Source organism: Xiphophorus couchianus, chromosome 3, assembly GCF_001444195.1.
Source record: "Xiphophorus couchianus chromosome 3, X_couchianus-1.0, whole genome shotgun sequence".
NCBI classification, from domain to species: Eukaryota; Metazoa; Chordata; class Actinopteri; order Cyprinodontiformes; family Poeciliidae; genus Xiphophorus; species Xiphophorus couchianus.
This window is the reverse complement of record NC_040230.1, coordinates 8,208,143-8,226,287: the sequence shown is the minus strand read 5'-3', so window position 1 is coordinate 8,226,287 and position 18,145 is coordinate 8,208,143. Positions and strand designations below refer to the sequence as shown.

The 18,145-nt window shown below is 35.8% G+C and overlaps 2 protein-coding genes across 4 annotated transcripts; one reads left to right on the top strand and one right to left on the bottom strand.

Annotated features, from left to right (window-relative positions):
• Positions 1 to 14: 14 nt before the first annotated feature.
• Positions 15 to 3,972, bottom strand: LOC114142095 (CAP-Gly domain-containing linker protein 4). The gene is made up of 7 exons (XM_028013171.1): positions 3,884 to 3,972; positions 3,712 to 3,796; positions 3,251 to 3,435; positions 3,096 to 3,180; positions 2,872 to 3,007; positions 925 to 1,164; positions 15 to 365 (listed from the first exon to the last, which is right to left on the bottom strand). Exons 1-7 carry the CDS (start codon positions 3,956 to 3,958, stop codon positions 308 to 310), a joined length of 864 nt encoding a protein of 287 aa, XP_027868972.1. The 5' UTR covers positions 3,959 to 3,972; the 3' UTR covers positions 15 to 307.
• A 4,714-nt stretch (positions 3,973 to 8,686) lies between these two features.
• On the top strand, positions 8,687 to 17,575 carry LOC114141915 (uncharacterized protein DDB_G0271670). Of its 3 annotated transcripts, XM_028012826.1 has the most exons (10): positions 8,687 to 8,856; positions 10,474 to 10,540; positions 12,149 to 12,736; positions 12,827 to 13,012; positions 14,660 to 14,712; positions 14,815 to 14,910; positions 15,041 to 15,203; positions 15,341 to 15,405; positions 15,579 to 15,674; positions 16,545 to 17,575. In XM_028012826.1, exons 2-10 carry the CDS (start codon positions 10,510 to 10,512, stop codon positions 16,791 to 16,793), a joined length of 1,527 nt encoding a protein of 508 aa, XP_027868627.1. In that variant the 5' UTR covers positions 8,687 to 8,856; positions 10,474 to 10,509; the 3' UTR covers positions 16,794 to 17,575. The 3 variants fall into 3 exon arrangements, with proteins under 3 accessions (XP_027868627.1, XP_027868628.1, XP_027868626.1); XM_028012827.1 differs by lacking the exon at positions 12,827 to 13,012 and having other exon boundaries at positions 12,149 to 12,415; XM_028012825.1 differs by having other exon boundaries at positions 12,149 to 13,012.
• Positions 17,576 to 18,145: the final 570 nt, after the last annotated feature.

Genomic DNA, 18,145 nt, shown 5'->3' with positions numbered 1-18,145 from the left:
GAAATGACTTGTTGTATAGACATTTTATTTCCATCTCAACCTTTCAAATTCCCCCTTGTACCTTAGGGGACACTGTACATATTGCCTTGAAACTTTATTTCTATAAGAAAGTTGCTTTACATGAAAAATCATTGATGTCATGTTTGTCCTTTGATACACAAAAAGTCACACGTTAGCTGTCATACATGGGGTATAAGTCATACTTGGTAATTTGAGAGAGATATTTTGCATTATTTATGACATGAATTTTCTTCATGTAGCAGGTTTACTGTTCTGTCTAATGTTCTCCCTGGTCCACAGGATTCTTTTATTCCCAGGCCATCAACAACTTGTGGAATGGCACAAAGGCACCATGTCCCGGTTTGCTGCCAAAAAAATGAAATTACATTTAGATACATGACTGGAAATTTACTAGTTTCAAAAGCAAAAACACATGACAACCTCTCATACACATGTTTAACCTTTTGCATATATACTGAGCTACTTCTGTTTAAATTATCTGAGTGATCATAGAGAAAATATCTTCAGAAATACCCTTTTGCTATCTTTGTCACTCAAATCAGACATGCCCATGCCTCACCTTTTAAGCGCTGTAGTCTGAACCTGCTCAGCAGGCTTTAGGACTGCTAACTGAGGTCAACAAGTTAGGGAAAAAGAAGGTGTGTAAAGGTACTGTTTTCCTCTAACTATTTTTGTTTTAGTATTAGGAAACAATAGAATACTAACCGTCAAATGAACCGAGGTATATTTGTTTAAAAGTGGTGGATTTGCTTTCATAGAAGTTGTAATATGATTATGTAAAGCACAGCTGAGAACCTTCTAGTTGGAAAAACAGAACTGCAGTGTAGCACTTAAATTCTTCAGACTATATACACAAAATATATCCACAAGGTATCAATGTATGGGGAAATTGATATTAGTTACCATTCAAAGTAGGTATGTCCATTATGACTGCCGTCACACAGTGATGCATCATGGCTCTGCAGCTCCACACCCAGGTGGAGCTCTGGCTCCCCCTGCAGGCTCCCCAAGAAACGAACTGTTCCCGTGCTGATCCGGCCAGATGGCAGCATGATCCTAACCCGATGGCCCAGTTGCAAGTCCATGGGTGAGTGGGGGACAAAAACCCGATGTGGGCCGTGAGACGTTTTCCAGGATCGCACACTTCAGAAGGGGAAAAATAAGTTAGTTCTACAGCAAAAACTGAAGTATAATATCATGGTTCATTTGTTGTTGTTTTTTGTTTTCTTGGGGGGGGGGGGGGGGGGGGTAAATTTGTAGGCTGATGTCTGCATTATTTTTAGGAACATTTGGTAATCTATGAAATACTTCAACATAGTATTTTCCGTGTGTTGTTGACATTCTGCTAATTGTCCTAAATGAAGAAGACATTGAATGGGAATGGATAAAAAAAGTACAGTTGTCCCAATCAGTGTTGACAGATGGGGTGGGTAACCTCCAAGTGGCTTCTTTTGGGCTGGGAAAAACAACTTTATGTGGGTTGTTAACATTTGGGGAACTTTTCACAACATTTGGCAGGTTTTTTGAAAGTCTTCATATGAAAATTCTATTAAATTGTTTGTCATTGTATGGCAGAAAACCACAAACTTATTAATTTTATTAAAATATCATGTTCTTGCTCTCATTTCATTAGTTGATTTATTTTGAAATGTCTACATTCTCTCAAATATGACATCATCGTTGATTGATAGTTGATGGTCAATCAAGTCTCACTATGAAATGTATTAGTCAATGTCAATTGTAAGGAATTTCACTAAGCTACACTGAGGTGTGTTGGCTTGATGTTCAAAGGCAGCATCACGCTGAAGTGGGGAAAATGCAAAAATTATCCTAAGGAAAAGGAGGCTGATTTGGAGCTAAAATTGTGGATTGCACCTCTCCCAGAGGATTCTAAAGGCCAATGCAAAGAAATCTGACTTGCAAAAGGGTAAGCTGGATATTCAGGTTTAGTGAGGGATATGAGATTGACATGTGGATTGGTAGACCACCAAGTATAACCAGATTTAGAAGGATAATTATGACTCAAATTTATTACAAAATTATTTACAAGTAGAAGAGTAAGAAGATAAGATGTATAACTAAAAATGGCAGCATTTGCTCAGTCAACAACAGTGTTGCTACTCTGAGTTTCTCCACTATTATTGTTTTGAAAAGAAGAGTATGGAGAAATTCCCAAAGCAGATTTAATGCATACTGCTGACGTTGCTACTGCACCAAACTCCCTGTTGTCTCGTACTGCCTTTGTGGTATTTTTTGTAAATGTACAGCTGTGCTGGATAATGAGATTCCCACATGTGACTTATGAACTGGTAGCAGGAGCTCTGAGGCAGCTCATCTTCCTAAGCTTGTGACAGAAATGTTTTGTGAAACAGCCTTGAGTTTTCCAATTAAAATTTTTACTTCAGTTGATCATCCTGCTAATTTATCCAACTTGAAATATGGTAATTACTGCTGAGTAGACATGAAAAGCACATGCTGTGTCAAGGATAAGAGCCTAATTTTATGTTTAAGAAAGTCAGAAAAACTGATAAGGTCCAAGTTTTGTGTCTTCTTGTTTTAAAATGCCTGGTAATATTGGGTGTTACTAGATCACCTGTCTTATTACACCAAACAATCCAAAAGTTCAATTGACTCCGTTAAATCATAGAGTCTGTTTTTTTTCCCAGAAGTTGGTGTGAAGACTTGATGCAGAAGGAAGCCCAGTAGAACAACTACATCTAAGAACTTTCTGAATCTATGATCAAGTGGAAGTGAAATAGGTTAATGTCTCTCAGTATTTGTAACATAGGCAACTGAGTCATAAAGGTTTTCTTTTACTGACATGCTGGCCTACTCAATTAATGACTGTACCTTGAGGCTGACGATAAAGAAGAAGATGATCTTGAGCTCTGTGGGGTTGACAATGATCCATGGCTCCCTGATAAGCTGCATGAATGGCTGCCACTTCTTGATGACACTTTGGATCTTCTGTGTTGGCAGAAACCACCTGCTCATCAGAGATAGTTGTCGGTGTCATTTCCTACTAACAATTGTCTCAATTGCTCAGTTGCTTTAATGTGATTGCTCTGATTTACTTGACTGCTCATCCAAATCATTTCCATTGTCTCTCTGCTCCTCACAAGTTCCCACCTTCAGCAGTATCTCAGCCTCAGAGAAAACCTGAGGAAAACCACAATCAGAATCATCGCCACAAACTTAACAACCCCTGCAAACATTTTAGCAAACACACCTGATTACGCAGTTCCTCCTGTTGCCTTTGCAGCTCTGAAAATCTCTTTTCCCACGATGCTCTCTCACAGGCGATCCTAGTCTTGATCGACAGAATCTCTCTCTCGATTTTGGTCACTCGTTTGTGGAGTGCGTTAACGCGGTCGGGGCTTCCTGGGATGGCTGCAGTCATCTTGCTTTCATAAGCTATTAAAGGACAACAGATAATAAAATGTAGTTCCATGAGTCTGACAGATGAAAAGATGATCTACAGATCAAACACTATTTTTGCAGTAACTTTTAGAAATAATAAAGCACATTTAAGGAAATATTGAGGTTGTAATATTACCTTGCCTTTTTTTAAATAGACAGCTTTTAACATGGAATTCAAACTCTGGTGGCATTATCAAATAAAATACTGTTAACAGTGAAGACTTGTTCTTGCGTGTTAGTTAAAAGTGTTTTACCTCATCAAATCCTTACCCACATGTCGTGTCACCCATCTGCTTTTCTCCTCTGTGATGTGTGTTTCCCTTGGTAGGAATTTGATTGCATTGTATGGACAGATCTGCAGAGCATATGTGTACCATGCATTATGCAAGTACTGTGAAAAGATGTCATTATAAACTACCAATAGATCTATACAACAACTTACCCACAGAAACCGGCATGTGCAGAGTATTCCCTTGTATGTCCATATAAAGAATGTCTGTAGGATGTACGCTGTCATTTTTTTTCCACTCACATCATTCTGTTCTAATCAGATAATAAACAAATCAACTGTTTATACTTATTTTTCATATTAATTTTGTTTATCAAACAAAACTCCTAAGGGGATAAAGTACATCCTGTTTAAGGATTTTGTAACTATACAAAATTGTACTAAACCAAGTAGGTTTGTTCCTCTGTTGTAGCATCACATTATGACGTGGTTCTACTCTACAGTAATCACAAATTTGCCTTTTGAAAATGTACACAACACTCACCTTTTTCAGTGGTTCATCTGTATATTGAAAAAAGAATCCAAAGTGAGGTCACATGTAGGTAATATCTTCCATTTCTGATCAATAAGCTTCTATTTCAGGTCTCTGATAAACATTAATGTGGTGCATAAGGCTCACTGACCTGTTGCTACGTGCCAGCTTTGCATGAACAGCACTTGACGACTGCTGGGTAGGTAAATCTCACCTAATCTTCTTAGTCATGCAATTACACAGTCCGGTTGCAGCCTGGCTTCTTAATTTGGTCTGCTGAGCCTAATAGTGTATATAAAACAGTGAGAGGAAACCCTTCGGTGCAACCAGTGTCCATCTACATCCGTTCTGTTCTTTGGCATACTGAGCAACTCAATGCACAGACTATTTTTGTGGAGAGGATTTTCAGACCTGCAACATTAAGCAATATGAAGTCTACTCTACAAATATTGACACATTATTGACTAGTATATTCTAAATGTCAAATTGTGAAGGCTTCTCGTTTACTAGATTACCTCCAAATTGAGTTATCTTAGTTAGTTAATCTAGTTAGCATAAATGTTCTTTATTGACAGGAAACAATAAAACTACAACATACTTTCATAAATGAAATGGGAAAAGAGGGTGAACAACATCAAATCAGAGATAATTATCATTCTCTGCATCAGTCATTTTGATATGATAGCTCTGTATTACTTATAGAATAACTAAACAATATTTAAAGTCAAGTAGGTTATGTTGTTAAGTTCTGGAAGTGAATTGACATTTTAGGAGTGTGTGAGCAGAATTCCTTGTGAAAAATTATTTGTGCATTCTCAGCACAACTAAGCAGTTGTTATAGAGTATCAATAAGCAGAGAGTCAGTGCAGTAATTTGTGGACTGGTGTAATTCTAACACACTTTATTCTGCCACTTTTCATAAAATAAGTCACTCTGTAAACAATTAGTTTAGCAGAGATTTTTTGTGCCTTATCCAACATATGAAGGGTGCCAATGACCATATGTTGGACAGCTGTTAAGTTAGCAGTCTTTGCTATGATTACATGTTGCATAAGCATTTTTTGGTTTTGTATAATTAAGTTGTCTTAGCAATGTGGTGTTTTACTAGCTGCAAGCCTTAGTTATCTTAGTTAACATAAATAAATGGTCGACATACAGTACAGACCAAACACACTTTCTAATTGAATTCAATGAGAAGGTGTGTCCAAACTTTTGGTCTGTACTGTATATGATGGTGTCCACAATAAACCCGTTATTTACCAGAGAAAACTTTCACTTTTCAGTGGAAATTTTGAAGTAATCTGTCAACAACATTTCATTGTATGAAGAAGTACCTGTATCTATGGTATACAATATTTTACAGCTTAGACTAAGCTTCTCTTTTGTTTATCGTTCATTATTGGTTTATATAACACATTTTACTAGATTAATTTTTATATTTAATTATTTTCCTAACCCTACTTATATAAATAAGTAGGGTCATTTATATATGTTCAGCCTAAAGTACTGTGCCACAGAGCTCATTGTTTGCAAATAAAACAGGAAATGTTTTTTTTCCATCTTTGACAATGCAGGTACCTTTGGCTTCAAACTAAAAGCTTGGCATTGAGGTGAAATGTGAGTCAACTGGCCACGTACGCAAGGTAATTGTTGGAGATGAATAGGTGTATAATTTTAAGCCTTATTCAATTTAGGTATTCATTCAGAGACAAAGAATAGCACTCATCTCAAATTGTGGGTCATGTCCTCATGCATGCTTATAATCAGTCACACAAACTGAACATATAGGCAACAAGCAAACAGCAAAGCTCCTTTCATGGTTTTGAAAGCAGACAATAATGGGTTTTAATCAGCTTATTGCAGACACTATGAATGTGAGTGAACATCGTCTGTCTTTAGACAGAATAATCTCAGACAAACTTTATCTATGCAAATCACATGCTAATATTTACTCTGTATTTGTTACTGAAAAATCCATCATGGCTGTTTACAATTACTTGTAGTTAATATATTAATGTTAATATGTATATACATTTGGAATATGATCAAACAGGAAATTTACGTCATGGACGTGCAGCAGACAAATAAGCAGCATCCGTGTCAGGTATACATGTCAATATAAACCAAAATCTCTGCGAAATGCTTCAAACATCTTGTTAGATCTCATCAGCTACAAAGACTTAAGGCAGTATGAAAACAAAACGATTTCCAACCCGCTTCAAGCAATGTGTATTAATGAAGTGTATGTGCTTCTCATGGTTTTAGCAAACTGAAAACAGATCCCTGTCACACCCATCACCATTGTTGTTCAGCTTTTGACAATGGATTTTTGAACATTGATACTAAGTACTTCAATACAAGTTCCAGAAGTTTCCTTGGGATCCTTTTTTGCTTTGCAGCACACATGTTATTTCAGAGATTTTTGGTTACCAGTGCTCAGCTTCATAATGCGCTTACATTTCTTTTAATTGTACACAACTGTGAATTTGGGGAAACCTTAAGGGAGATTTAGAAAGTTTTAATAATTGCTTTTCTCTATTATCTCTAGGAATTTATTTAAACACCCTCCATGTAAAGGGAACACACAAACAATACAATTATTGCCTATCTCAATATTACTGACTTTCAAAACAAGTGGAGTTCCTAACTTCCTTCCAAAGAGGTTAGGAAGGTCTCTCTAATCTTTTGTGTCCTCCACAGATTCTCTATCAAATTCAAGTTGGCAGAATAGCTGGATCCCTCCAAAATGTTATGTTACTCCAACATATTTGTCAATATGTTAAAACACTTAAAGAGTAATTTAAAACTAAATCTGCCAGGGGTATCAATAATTTTGGAATTAACTGTTATACTTTATGGAATGTTACCTGTATTTATTTACTTGAAGACTAATTACATTTGGATTCAACACAAATGTACTTAATGTACTTTGTACTTAAAAGATGAAAAGCTTGTGTTATCTTAAGTGATTGTTAGTGTTTGTTAGTATGAACTAAAGTAATTAACGTTATAATTATGTCATAGATAATAACATAAATAATTCCAGTAAAAAAAACGGTTTGGAAACAACCTTTTGCGGCAAAAGGTTGTTTTGCCACAAAACGTTTGTTTTTATGCTTCCAATAAAATTACTGGAAGCTTAATAAAATTATGCTTTTGGAAATTTTATTCCAAAAGCATAAAATCTGAATTTTGGTAAAAGGAAATGACTCAACACTTTTTAGAGTGTAATTTTGACGTTTTTATGATTTGTAGAAACATGGACGTGAAAAATAACACCAGTGAACTCCATAGACAAGATTTGTGTGTGTAAGTTTGAATTTCATTTTTCAAATCCACGCAAGGTTAAGGCTCACATATGCATGCAGTCAATTTAAAAGTGATTGAAAGAAATTGTGTTTGGGTACGTTATAACTCTTGCGAAAGAAATAGTGTTCTGTCTATTTTATTGTTTTTTCTTATTAATATTGTCTTTCTTTAAATTGGAAATAATGTGTAAAGTAAGATACATAAGAAGAGGGCAGGGTCAAAAACATTTTTACTTCTGCCCACCTTCTTTTCAAACAAATGGCTATGTAAATATGTACCGCGTGGTGTGTGAATGTAAATGTGAATATGTTGGAAATAAACCAATAAACAAAACAAAATTTTGATGCAAATGATAAATGCATCAAAGTGCCACAAAAGCTTGAAAAATTATAATAACAATTCTGACAGGGTTAAAATTTTACATTAAATAAACAATCCACAAATCCCTTGATGTTTTTATGGGACAGTTTCCCCATCATGTAGTGCAAAGTTTTGATGAAAGGTGGAAGCAGTTCTGTCATCTGGAGTGGAGAAGCTTTTTTAGTGTTGTGCCCAAGAATTCTATGTTCTTTAGGCCACAAAGAGGTATTTGTTGTGTGGAAGGGCTTTATGGTTCGGAGAGAAAGAGGGGATCTGATTTCACATTGTGTTCAGCAGAAACCAGAAGACTCCCTATACAATCACACTGCAGGGCTCTGAAATCTCACCTTTACTCTTATAGACTTTTCGAAGACCTTATTCACTGTTTTTTTATTCCTTTTTTTTATAAAACTTGAATTGCTAGCTAGACGACTTCAGAGCACACTTATGATAGGAGCCTAACACTTCAAACAACTATAATGCTATCTTCTTTTCTGGGTATTATGCTCACAAAACTGGGATGAAGTGGCATTTTGAGAACAGATAGAATTTAATTCTTGCTTTGTAAAGAATTTATTTGATGTCTTTGCTCTGAATAAGTGCTTAAAAGAGGTATTTAAAGTCATCCCTAAGGTTGACCACATTTGGGGCTTAATCAGAACTATAACCAGACATTAAAGAATTTTCATCTACAGTTCTGGGTGCTTTGGAAATCCCCACTCCCCCCCCTCTAGAAAGTGTTTACCTGTACTTATTACCACATCATTTTAAGACCCACCCAGCAACGGCAGCGTGCCTCCAGTCCCCTCCTCCGACATGGTGCAGGTGAGAGTTTCCACTTGTTACGCTGTGGTGGAGTCAGGAGGAAGAAAACTGGGGGAGGAGGAGGTAACAGAGAGCAACAAAGAAAGGGAACTCCAGAGAGAGAAAAAGCTTACTTAACTTCAACCTAAGTTGAGATAAAGGCATCCAGAGTGCATCACAGGTAAGTGGATTTTATTCAATTGTTTTCGGCTAACCAAGTCTCCGAAGTCGAAGAAAAAAGGAAAATAGTAAAGTGCAGGTTGGGAAAAACAGGATCATGTAATTGGAAAATTTGTTATTTGGAGAGCATATGTTGTCCTCTATTTTCTTTTCCAAGTAAACATTTCAGTTAAAGAAACTCATATGTTTCTTATGTGTAAACATATCACTGCTTTTGTCTTTCATATCAAACATTCTTTATTTTTTAAAAATCCCAAACTATGCTCTGCCTTCACAAATGTCTACAATGTATGTCGTCTTTCCTTTAAAACAATTACTATCTTTAAAATTATGTAATTTCTAGGATTCTGATAGCCAACATGTCCAAATGTCAGAGTTGGATCTTGTGCATTTTACCTTGAACTCAACCACCCTACCTTTGAGGCTGCATCACTAAAAAATAAAACTAGTGTTTCTCAAACCTCTGTAACATTCTCAGCAGGTTACAGAAGAGACCTCTTTAAAATGTAATATAAACTCCAACTTTTATTGGAAAATTTCCACTTTCATAACATTTAAAAAAAAAATCAAGGTTGAACTCTCCTTACAAATACAACATTTTGGGATTCCTTGTTGAGATGGAAGCTGAAGTGACCGATGCTGTCATCAGTTTCCAGGGTGTAGTACCCACAGGAGCTCAAACTGGGATCCAGGGAAGAAAGGAACAAAACAAGTCATGCCACTATAGCAGCTCTCCCAATGGGACTGATCAGGGAACAAACACATTTTAATTGTGCTCAATGATAAACTGCCGCAAACCAAGACACTTGAGGTGTAATTGCGTGACCCAATGCTGAACTAATTTTTGCAGAAGTTACTTCATAGAGGGAGCAGGCTCATATTTTACAGCATTTGCAGCACTCACTGCATTTTGAGTTTGCATTGTGTTTTTGGGAGAAGTGGGAGGTTCATAGATATTTCTCTATGGACTTAATTTTTAATTAATCTTTAAAAAGACATCAGTGAAACTGTTTTTTTCTTCTACTAAATCTTTATTTAGTAGAATCGCAAAGACATTGAGACAAAGACATCTTTCACAAGGTGACCTGACCAAAACAGGCAGCAGTACACGTCACTGCGAACGATGTAAACAAACGAAAATAACTAAAACAAACTTTAAAAATATTTTTTAAAAAGTAACAATTTCATATGTAAAAGTAAAAGTTTCTTGCTCTGTGACCAGCTTCACCAAACAATTATGAGCTCACTTTTCCTCAGAACAGTGAGAGGATTGTAAAATGAGAAGATCTCACATCAAAAGAACTGGGCAGGTGGGTTACAATGAATGAGTATGGTTGTTATTCAGAAACCTATTATCAATGGTAATCAGTCTAAGTTGAAATCGCATCGCTGTCTGTCACATAGACCTTTTATCTGTTCATTAATGCTCAGTTTATTTTGCTGCCAGACAGGTATCATTTGTCATGAAGTTTGTTGACTTTCAAAGCAAAACAAACAAATTACTTTGGTTTTATTATGGAAGTTCAGTTTTATATATTACATGCTACATCTGAATTTCCCCTTTGTGGGACAATAAAGGTTATTTCTATTCTATCTTATTTTATTTTTGTTTTTATAGGTTGGGCACAGAGCTGTCTCCGTTTCTTCCAGCATAATGGCTTCAGTCGTTTTTAAAAAGGACACAGGTATGGGTCAATTTCTGTGAATTTAAAACTTTTGTTGAGATTTATAAACATGGTAATCCTTGTGGTTTTAATCACTTACTAATTTCTAAATCCTGAAAAGTATAGGATAAGCACAGAACAGGGTCAAACAAACTGAACTTTTATTTTATTCTCAAAAAGACAGAAAAACACAGGAAAAGATATTAAAATAATTTAGAAAATTATATTGTGGATTATGAGTAAGAAAAAAACATTGTGCACCAAATTCTAAAATCCTATCTTGTTCCATTCTCTGAACTTGACTGTCAGTGTTTTTAGAGGCCATGCAGTGTCACTTCTTCAAACATCTTATCTGATCATTCTATTTCCTTTTAGCATTTCCTTAGATTTTCCATGTAGTAATCTTTGCTCCAACAGTCTTTTTCTTTAGTGATGAAGCTTTAGTCACTGAGTTCACATGAAGCCCCTGACAGTTGACTTCATTCACAATTTTCTTTATGGAAAAGCTGTACCTGATACATCCAGGTGCTTTTATAACTCTACAAGAGTGATCCTTTGCACTTTAACAGCCCTTCATAATTTTATTCTGACCCCTAAGGTGAAGTAAAAACATACCTTGAAAATTAAATGCTCACTCTGAATTTGACTCTGGATCAGTCTGACATTTCTAAATAGATTCTGTTTGTTAAAATGTTAAAAGAAAATGTCATGAATAGAAACCCCAAAGTGCAAATAAAAAAATTTGCTTTTTCATGTGGATGAAAAATTATATGAATAACTGTGTTAACATTTAGAAATTTGTTATATTATTAAAGTCTCTATTTGGTGTGACGTTATCAAATTAGCAGTCAGGCAAAAGTACATCTAATCTTACTGGATTGTTTGTTCTGTAGTTTTAAATGACATATAACCATAGAAATAAACAACATAATGGAGATATAAACAAGTAATCCTTTCCAAGTTATTACTGCATTATTTATGAAATTATTATTAATTATTAAAGCCATTCCTGTAGGCAGCATAAATGTGAGCACAAAAGATAAATGCAAGTAAAAAAAGATATTTTACAAAACTACTAAATGTGAAATTCAAAGCAAAAGTCAGACAAGCCAAATTAAACAGATTTACACTTAATGTCAGCAGCTCTGCTGATGTTAAAGGGGAAGACTTCATAACTGCTGCCCTGGCCTAAAGCCAGTTTACTAGCTTGAAAAAGTAAAAAGCAATAATTTTTCTCCTGAAATGTTTATCCAATTAGCACAATGGCTGGATAGCACAATGGCTCCAAATTCAAGCCATTTTTTTTTTATTTGGAGATTAAAAATTAGATTTAATCATTAATCGTTCAGTGGACACTGTTGTATATTCTTGCAAGAGCTGTTTTTAAAATCAACTTTACCAGCAGTTTCCTTAATAAGATGGGTTCATACAATACAGTACCTCACCTGTATGTAATTACTGAACCCTGGCAAACAGTCAACAGTTTACAACCACAATTCTTAATGTCCTGTACTATATGTTTATTGCAAAGCCCTGCAGGCTGGGCTTTATAATCTTCCAAGATATATGTTTGTAACTCTGCAGTAAACTTTATATCTGGTATCTTTCCCATAATGTCTGTTTGTGCAGGTATTTTTTGCCTCCTCCTATCAGGATTTCTGCTGCCTTCAGTATTTATGTCTGGGCAAACCACAGCTGCAGACATGAGCACAACTTCTTCCACTACTGACCCAGCAACAATGACAACTGCCTCCACCATGAATACCACCACTTCTGCAGCAAACCTCACCATGACCATTTCAACAGCAACCTCAAATACCAACCAGGCTGCTAGCATGACTAGTAGCAGTTCAGCAGCTACCCTTACTCAGAGCACCATGTCCACCACTTATGGAGGTACTGTAATGTCTACTGCCATCCAGTCTCCCACAACCAACTCAGATTCAGTATCTCAAAACACCCACTCTACATCAACCATCTCTGGAGGCCCAACATCAGTAAGCACCCACTCTCCTTCAACCACCTCTGGAGGTCCATCATCACATAGTACCCACTCTGCCTCAAGCACCTCTGGAGGTTCCTCATCATTCAGCACCCACTCTCCTTCAACCACCTCTGGAGGTCCATCATCACATATCATCACTCATCACTCTGCCTCAAGCACCTCCGGAGGTTCCTCATCATCCAGCACCCACTCTCCTTCAACCACCTCTGGAGGTCCATCATCACATAGTACCCACTCTGCCTCAAGCACCTCTGGAGGTTCCTCATCATTCAGCACCCACTCTCCTTCAACCACCTCTGGAGGTCCATCATCACATATCATCACTCATTACTCTGCCTCAAGCACCTCCGGAGGTTCCTCATCATCCAGCACCCACTCTCCTTCAACCACCTCTGGAGGTCCATCATCATATAGTACCCACTCTGCCTCAAGCACCTCCGGAGGTTCCTCATCATCCGGCACCCATTCAATTTCAGCCACCTCAGAAGGCACGGTATTTAGCTGCTCTCAAATGCCTCACAGGTTATAAGTCAGGGTAAATGCAGGTAGACAACCAGAATACCAACTTTGCTTTCTCAACTTATATGTATACCTCTATACATATACTTGTAAGTACACAAGTAGTCCTCCTTTTATAGCAAAGAATTGTGAAATAGAACTTGGGAAGATTCTGACTATAACTTTTTTGTGAAAGATGTATGTTTTTCAGCTGGCAGCTGGTTTCTACAAAAAGGATTGCATCCCATCTGACTTTTAGATTCTTTAGGAACTAGTGATGCGCTGACAAATTTGGGGTTAAGAGAATCCTCTTGACTAGCCTATGAGTCTATATAGACTCAAAGTCATATTAGTGTTTTTAGTAATACTAAGGTGTTTCAAAAATGTTGTCAGGGAAGTGCAATAGCTGTAAGGAGGTTTTTAATCATCCACTGTATTTTCTAGGATGGCATGTCAGCTGTTCGGCCAGTCTGTTACAACAGACTTTGGACAGGTGCTAGTTATTTCACTCTGACCATTCAGATCTCTTACAGTTTTGGTTGTTTTGTACCTGATGTTTTGGGGTGCTAAAATTGCCCATCTGCCACAAGATGTCAATTGGTATCTACTTTGGGAACCTTCCATCAAATTGGCAAAGGAGTACACTGAGCTTTCAAGAAGCCCTGCACATGTTGCCTCATACTCTGTTTTATTCTTTTAAACTTTCAATCACAGTATGCTATGGAACCTGAAGCAACAAAATTCTGTCTTGTAATGTATTTTCTAGTTGCAGTTATAGTCCAAGATGTTATTATGAAACCCTATATATAAAGTTTAACATTGATGGCCTATATTAGGTTTGAAATTCTCATTTGGGAGGAAGGCCTGAAGTCGATCTTGAGTTTTGTGATGGTGTCAGCTTATAAACCCTTCATCATTGTACTTTGCCAAGAAATAAAGAAATACTACAGAGATAACAGACTAGCTAACTAGTAGCCCCAAAATGATCCTGAGATTTGATTTACCTCTCATTTCCCTTTCTACACTTTAAAACAATCTACATTACACTTGATCTCCACTTCAAAATCTAAAACACTTAGATGGATCAAACCTGACCCTGATTATAGAATAAATGGGGTACCTTTAAAACAATTTAAAATTTCTTCAACCTTTTCATTTTCAATGCTTTTTAGAAACAGAACCACCTTGAAATGCAGTCAGCCAATCAAATATAATTATTGAAAACATTAAATATTGGATTTTTAGTTTTTCTAACATTATTGTTAAGCTCTTGTGTTGTCTTGTTGTGGTGCACCAAAGGTCTGAGAATGGTTATCAACCACAAATCTACGATGAGGGTATCTCTAATTGGAACCACAGGCAAGCTTGGAGTCTCAGCGGAGAGCATCCTGTTGGGAATATATGGAACCATGAGTTCTTTAAGATGAGGTGGAGAGATATGATTACCAGGAAAGCAGAAGGAGAGTCCAAGGCTTAAATTAGAGAAAGACTATGTCTCTTGCAGTTCTTCATAACTTGTTGAAGATGTTTGGATAACCTGATAGTTTTTAGTGAATTCTTAGAATATACTGATTGTGAACAATTACAATATACCTGCTTTAAAATTTCCCAAACATGACGCCATTTCTCTATTTCAGGTAATATGACTGAGGAAAATAAAAACACCACATCAAATTCTTCAATGGAAATGGCAAGTCAATTTTATTATTATTAAAAATATAATATTATCACCATGTTTTTTATTTGTACTATATTGACCTTAATCGTGTATCACTCAATCTGTCTAAAACAGATAAATTGCCCTTCCTTCTCCTGCTATTGCTCTGATTGCTACTCAAAGTACAACAGTCAGAATAAATCTTATTGTTCTGCTGGAGAATCATGTCAGGTAAGGAAGTAAATAATTATTTTATACTCTGCTAATCAAGTCAATTAAATAATCAGATTATTAGTGTAGAAGGATTGTGAAAAAATAAACATTTACAAAAGCATGTTTGTGTAATTTTGCAATGGATCAGCTGCTGAAATCAATGGACATGTGGTACAATGTGAGCTGCAGTGCCTCTTGTGTGGAAGATTGGAACAACACCACTCAGCGCAACGGTTCTGTGAATTGCTGTAATTCCACTAGATGCATTAAAGACATTTTTGCATCCATGATGATGATGATGACAACCACAGGTAAAATACAGAAATTGCATTTGCATATTTCATCTTGTCTTGCTTGTCTTTCTCTTTGCAGGTATATTTAAAAGTACTTGTTTATGTGTGTGATCTTGCAGTCTGACATACCGTATGCTTTTCTTACATAATTTTAGTAGCTGCAACCACGACAACAAACGCTCCGCCAACAACAAGAACAACCTCAACAACAGCAAACAAAGTAAAGGCCAAAATCTGTGAATGACCTTAGCATTTCCCTTCTCCTTACTTGTTAATATCTATAAGTTTACTATTTACTTTGTACTTAAGACTTTCAATTAACTATCAGAACTTGAATGTTCTGACATAATCACCCTGTTTTCTGTGTTGTGTGTTTTTTTTTTTTTTTTACAGGGAAACAAATGTCACAAGGGTAGCTGTACTGGTGAAAACTGTTATAAAAATTTCAAGGATCTTGAAACCTGTTCTTCTACAAACCCACACTGTCAGGTATGATCTGTGAAAGGATTTTTTTATAGCTTTTCTTTTATTTGTCTATGTGACATAAACCCAACACTCAACAGTAAGTGTAAAGTAAAACAGTCTAAGTAAAAGTCTAAAATAACTACAGTATTTTTTTTCTGTTTGAAGTACAATTACCTCATTCGAAAAAAATATTTTCTCTAATAAGAGAGGGATTGATCAATGTTCTTGTACCTACTTAAATTGCACTGTGTGTTGTGGCAAGAGAAACTTGTCAGTTCCACTTTTGTAAAACAGTACAGGATAAGTTTTGCAAGTATGTTCATGCTCTCACACAGAAGATCTTAAAGTACATAGAATTGTTTTTATTTATTTACTACATTATTATTACCGTTGTTGTTGTTGTTGTTTTTAATAACAGCAATAATTTATTTTTGATTAATTTATTAAAATATATATTTGTTAGATCACATTAAAGGGTGATTTTTTTTCTATATCTTTCAACATAAGATGAGGCTACTGGGATAAAATGTGCATTTACTCCAAGGCTTTTTGCATGTCTTTTATGGAGTGTGCAGAAGTGTGAAGAGGTTTGCAAGGTATCTAGTGCTACATGAGAATTAAAAAAATAAAATAAAATGACATATGACATAATATATCACAAAAAAGTCAGGAATATTGAAAGGTTGCATTAAGATTTTAAAACCGCTTTAAGTCTTTCTCTTTTTTCCCTTTTTTATTTCTGAAACATAAATGAAAATAGACTAACTTTATGTTGCTTAGCACAATTTTATTCACTGGGCTTCGCATTTAAAGAGTTAAAAACTTGTTGAAGTTCAAGCACCTACATTTTTATTTTGATACTATATTTTTTATATTATATATTGTCTTTTTCAGTTAAAAAAAGAGACTGCTAGCTCCGGCGTTGTTTGGACAGCAGGGTGTACCAATTGCACTGGATATGCTGCCTGTACTGGAACCACAAACCCCCCATGTAACCTGGAGTGCTGCACTGCCACCACAACCTCCTGCCTGATTTTGAACGGCACACTGAATGTTCCGTCTTTCGCCACAAGAGGTCCCTATCTTCATATTGAGTTGATTGCTTCCTTGGTTTGCCTGCTTGCAATCACTCTGCTTCTGTGAGTGAGTGAACATGCATTTGCTGTCCTCGCATTTCTTTATGCGTATCTCGTTGGGGTTCATCTGTAATTGTATGAATATGAAACTATGAAAAAGTCTCAGTTTCAATGTTGATTGTGTGTCCTGTGTTTTGCACTTCCAGTTCACATTCCTTTTTGTTTAAGCATGGCTTTGAACTTAATTGAGAGCATCCACCACAGGGAACTTCAACCTAATCCTAATCCTCATATTTCAATCTCATATATATTAATATAAATTATATAATAAAGACAAATTTGAGTAAGTTATGAGTAATGACTTTTAGTATTTATATGACCCATAGCCTGTCATTTGTACTTTGTCCATTAATTGGAATTGAAATATTTGCACTGCCACACTTCAACTGCTTAAAGGGGAAATATATTTTGGTCAGTGAGTGACCCTAAAGTAGGTACAGCACAAATGATTTATGATATAAAAAGTTATTTTTGGAATAATGCAGCTTTAACTTTATTTGCACTTTATGAAACCCAAAAGTTGGGCTGTCACAGGAAGTTGTTAAGGCAATTCTTTTACACGTGTCCTTCTTGAAGTGTGCAATTTAATATGCAGCAAGTTTTGTCTTATAGTTTTCTGATTTTTGACTTAAATATATGTAATGTGGGGGATTACCAATTAGATATATTTTATTTTCAAATGGTGACATGTAAAGGCTAAAGGAAATCAGAAATGTGTCAATTTATTTTAGCTTTGTGTACAGAATAATTTTGATTGTGCTTAAAATGAAATAAATGCAATCTATATATCTCAAAAGTCTAAATCATTTGACATTTTCCATGCTTTTAAATTACTAACATTTGCTAAAAATTTATTAGCTAGCCTATCACTGATTAATCCTAAATCCATAAAATCAAAATACTATTTAAACAGAGCTTGTTTAACAGTATCTTGAAGTATGCAAAAAAATAAAGATCTTTAACAACAGACAATACACAAAGTCATCTGCTAGTGTGCAAAGTATTACAATGCTGTTTGGATATACGTAGGTTTTGTATTACCAACATGGCACAATAGTGAGAGTCATTTGCCAAGAGCAAATATGGTAAAATGGAGAACCTTTCTAGGAATTTCTAGCTTATCAAAATGACTTCAAGAACTAATCCACAATTTATCTAGCAAGTCACAAAAGAACCCAGAACCACATTTAAAACACTTTACCCCTCAGCTGCCTTGGATGAAGTTTGTGTTCATGATTCAACTGTTTGAATGACAAGGGGCAAAAATGGCATCAACAGGTGAGTTTCAAGGTAAAAACAATTGCTGATCAAAAGTAACTCAAGCACAAAGACATGTTTCACATTTGGCTAAAGGAATCT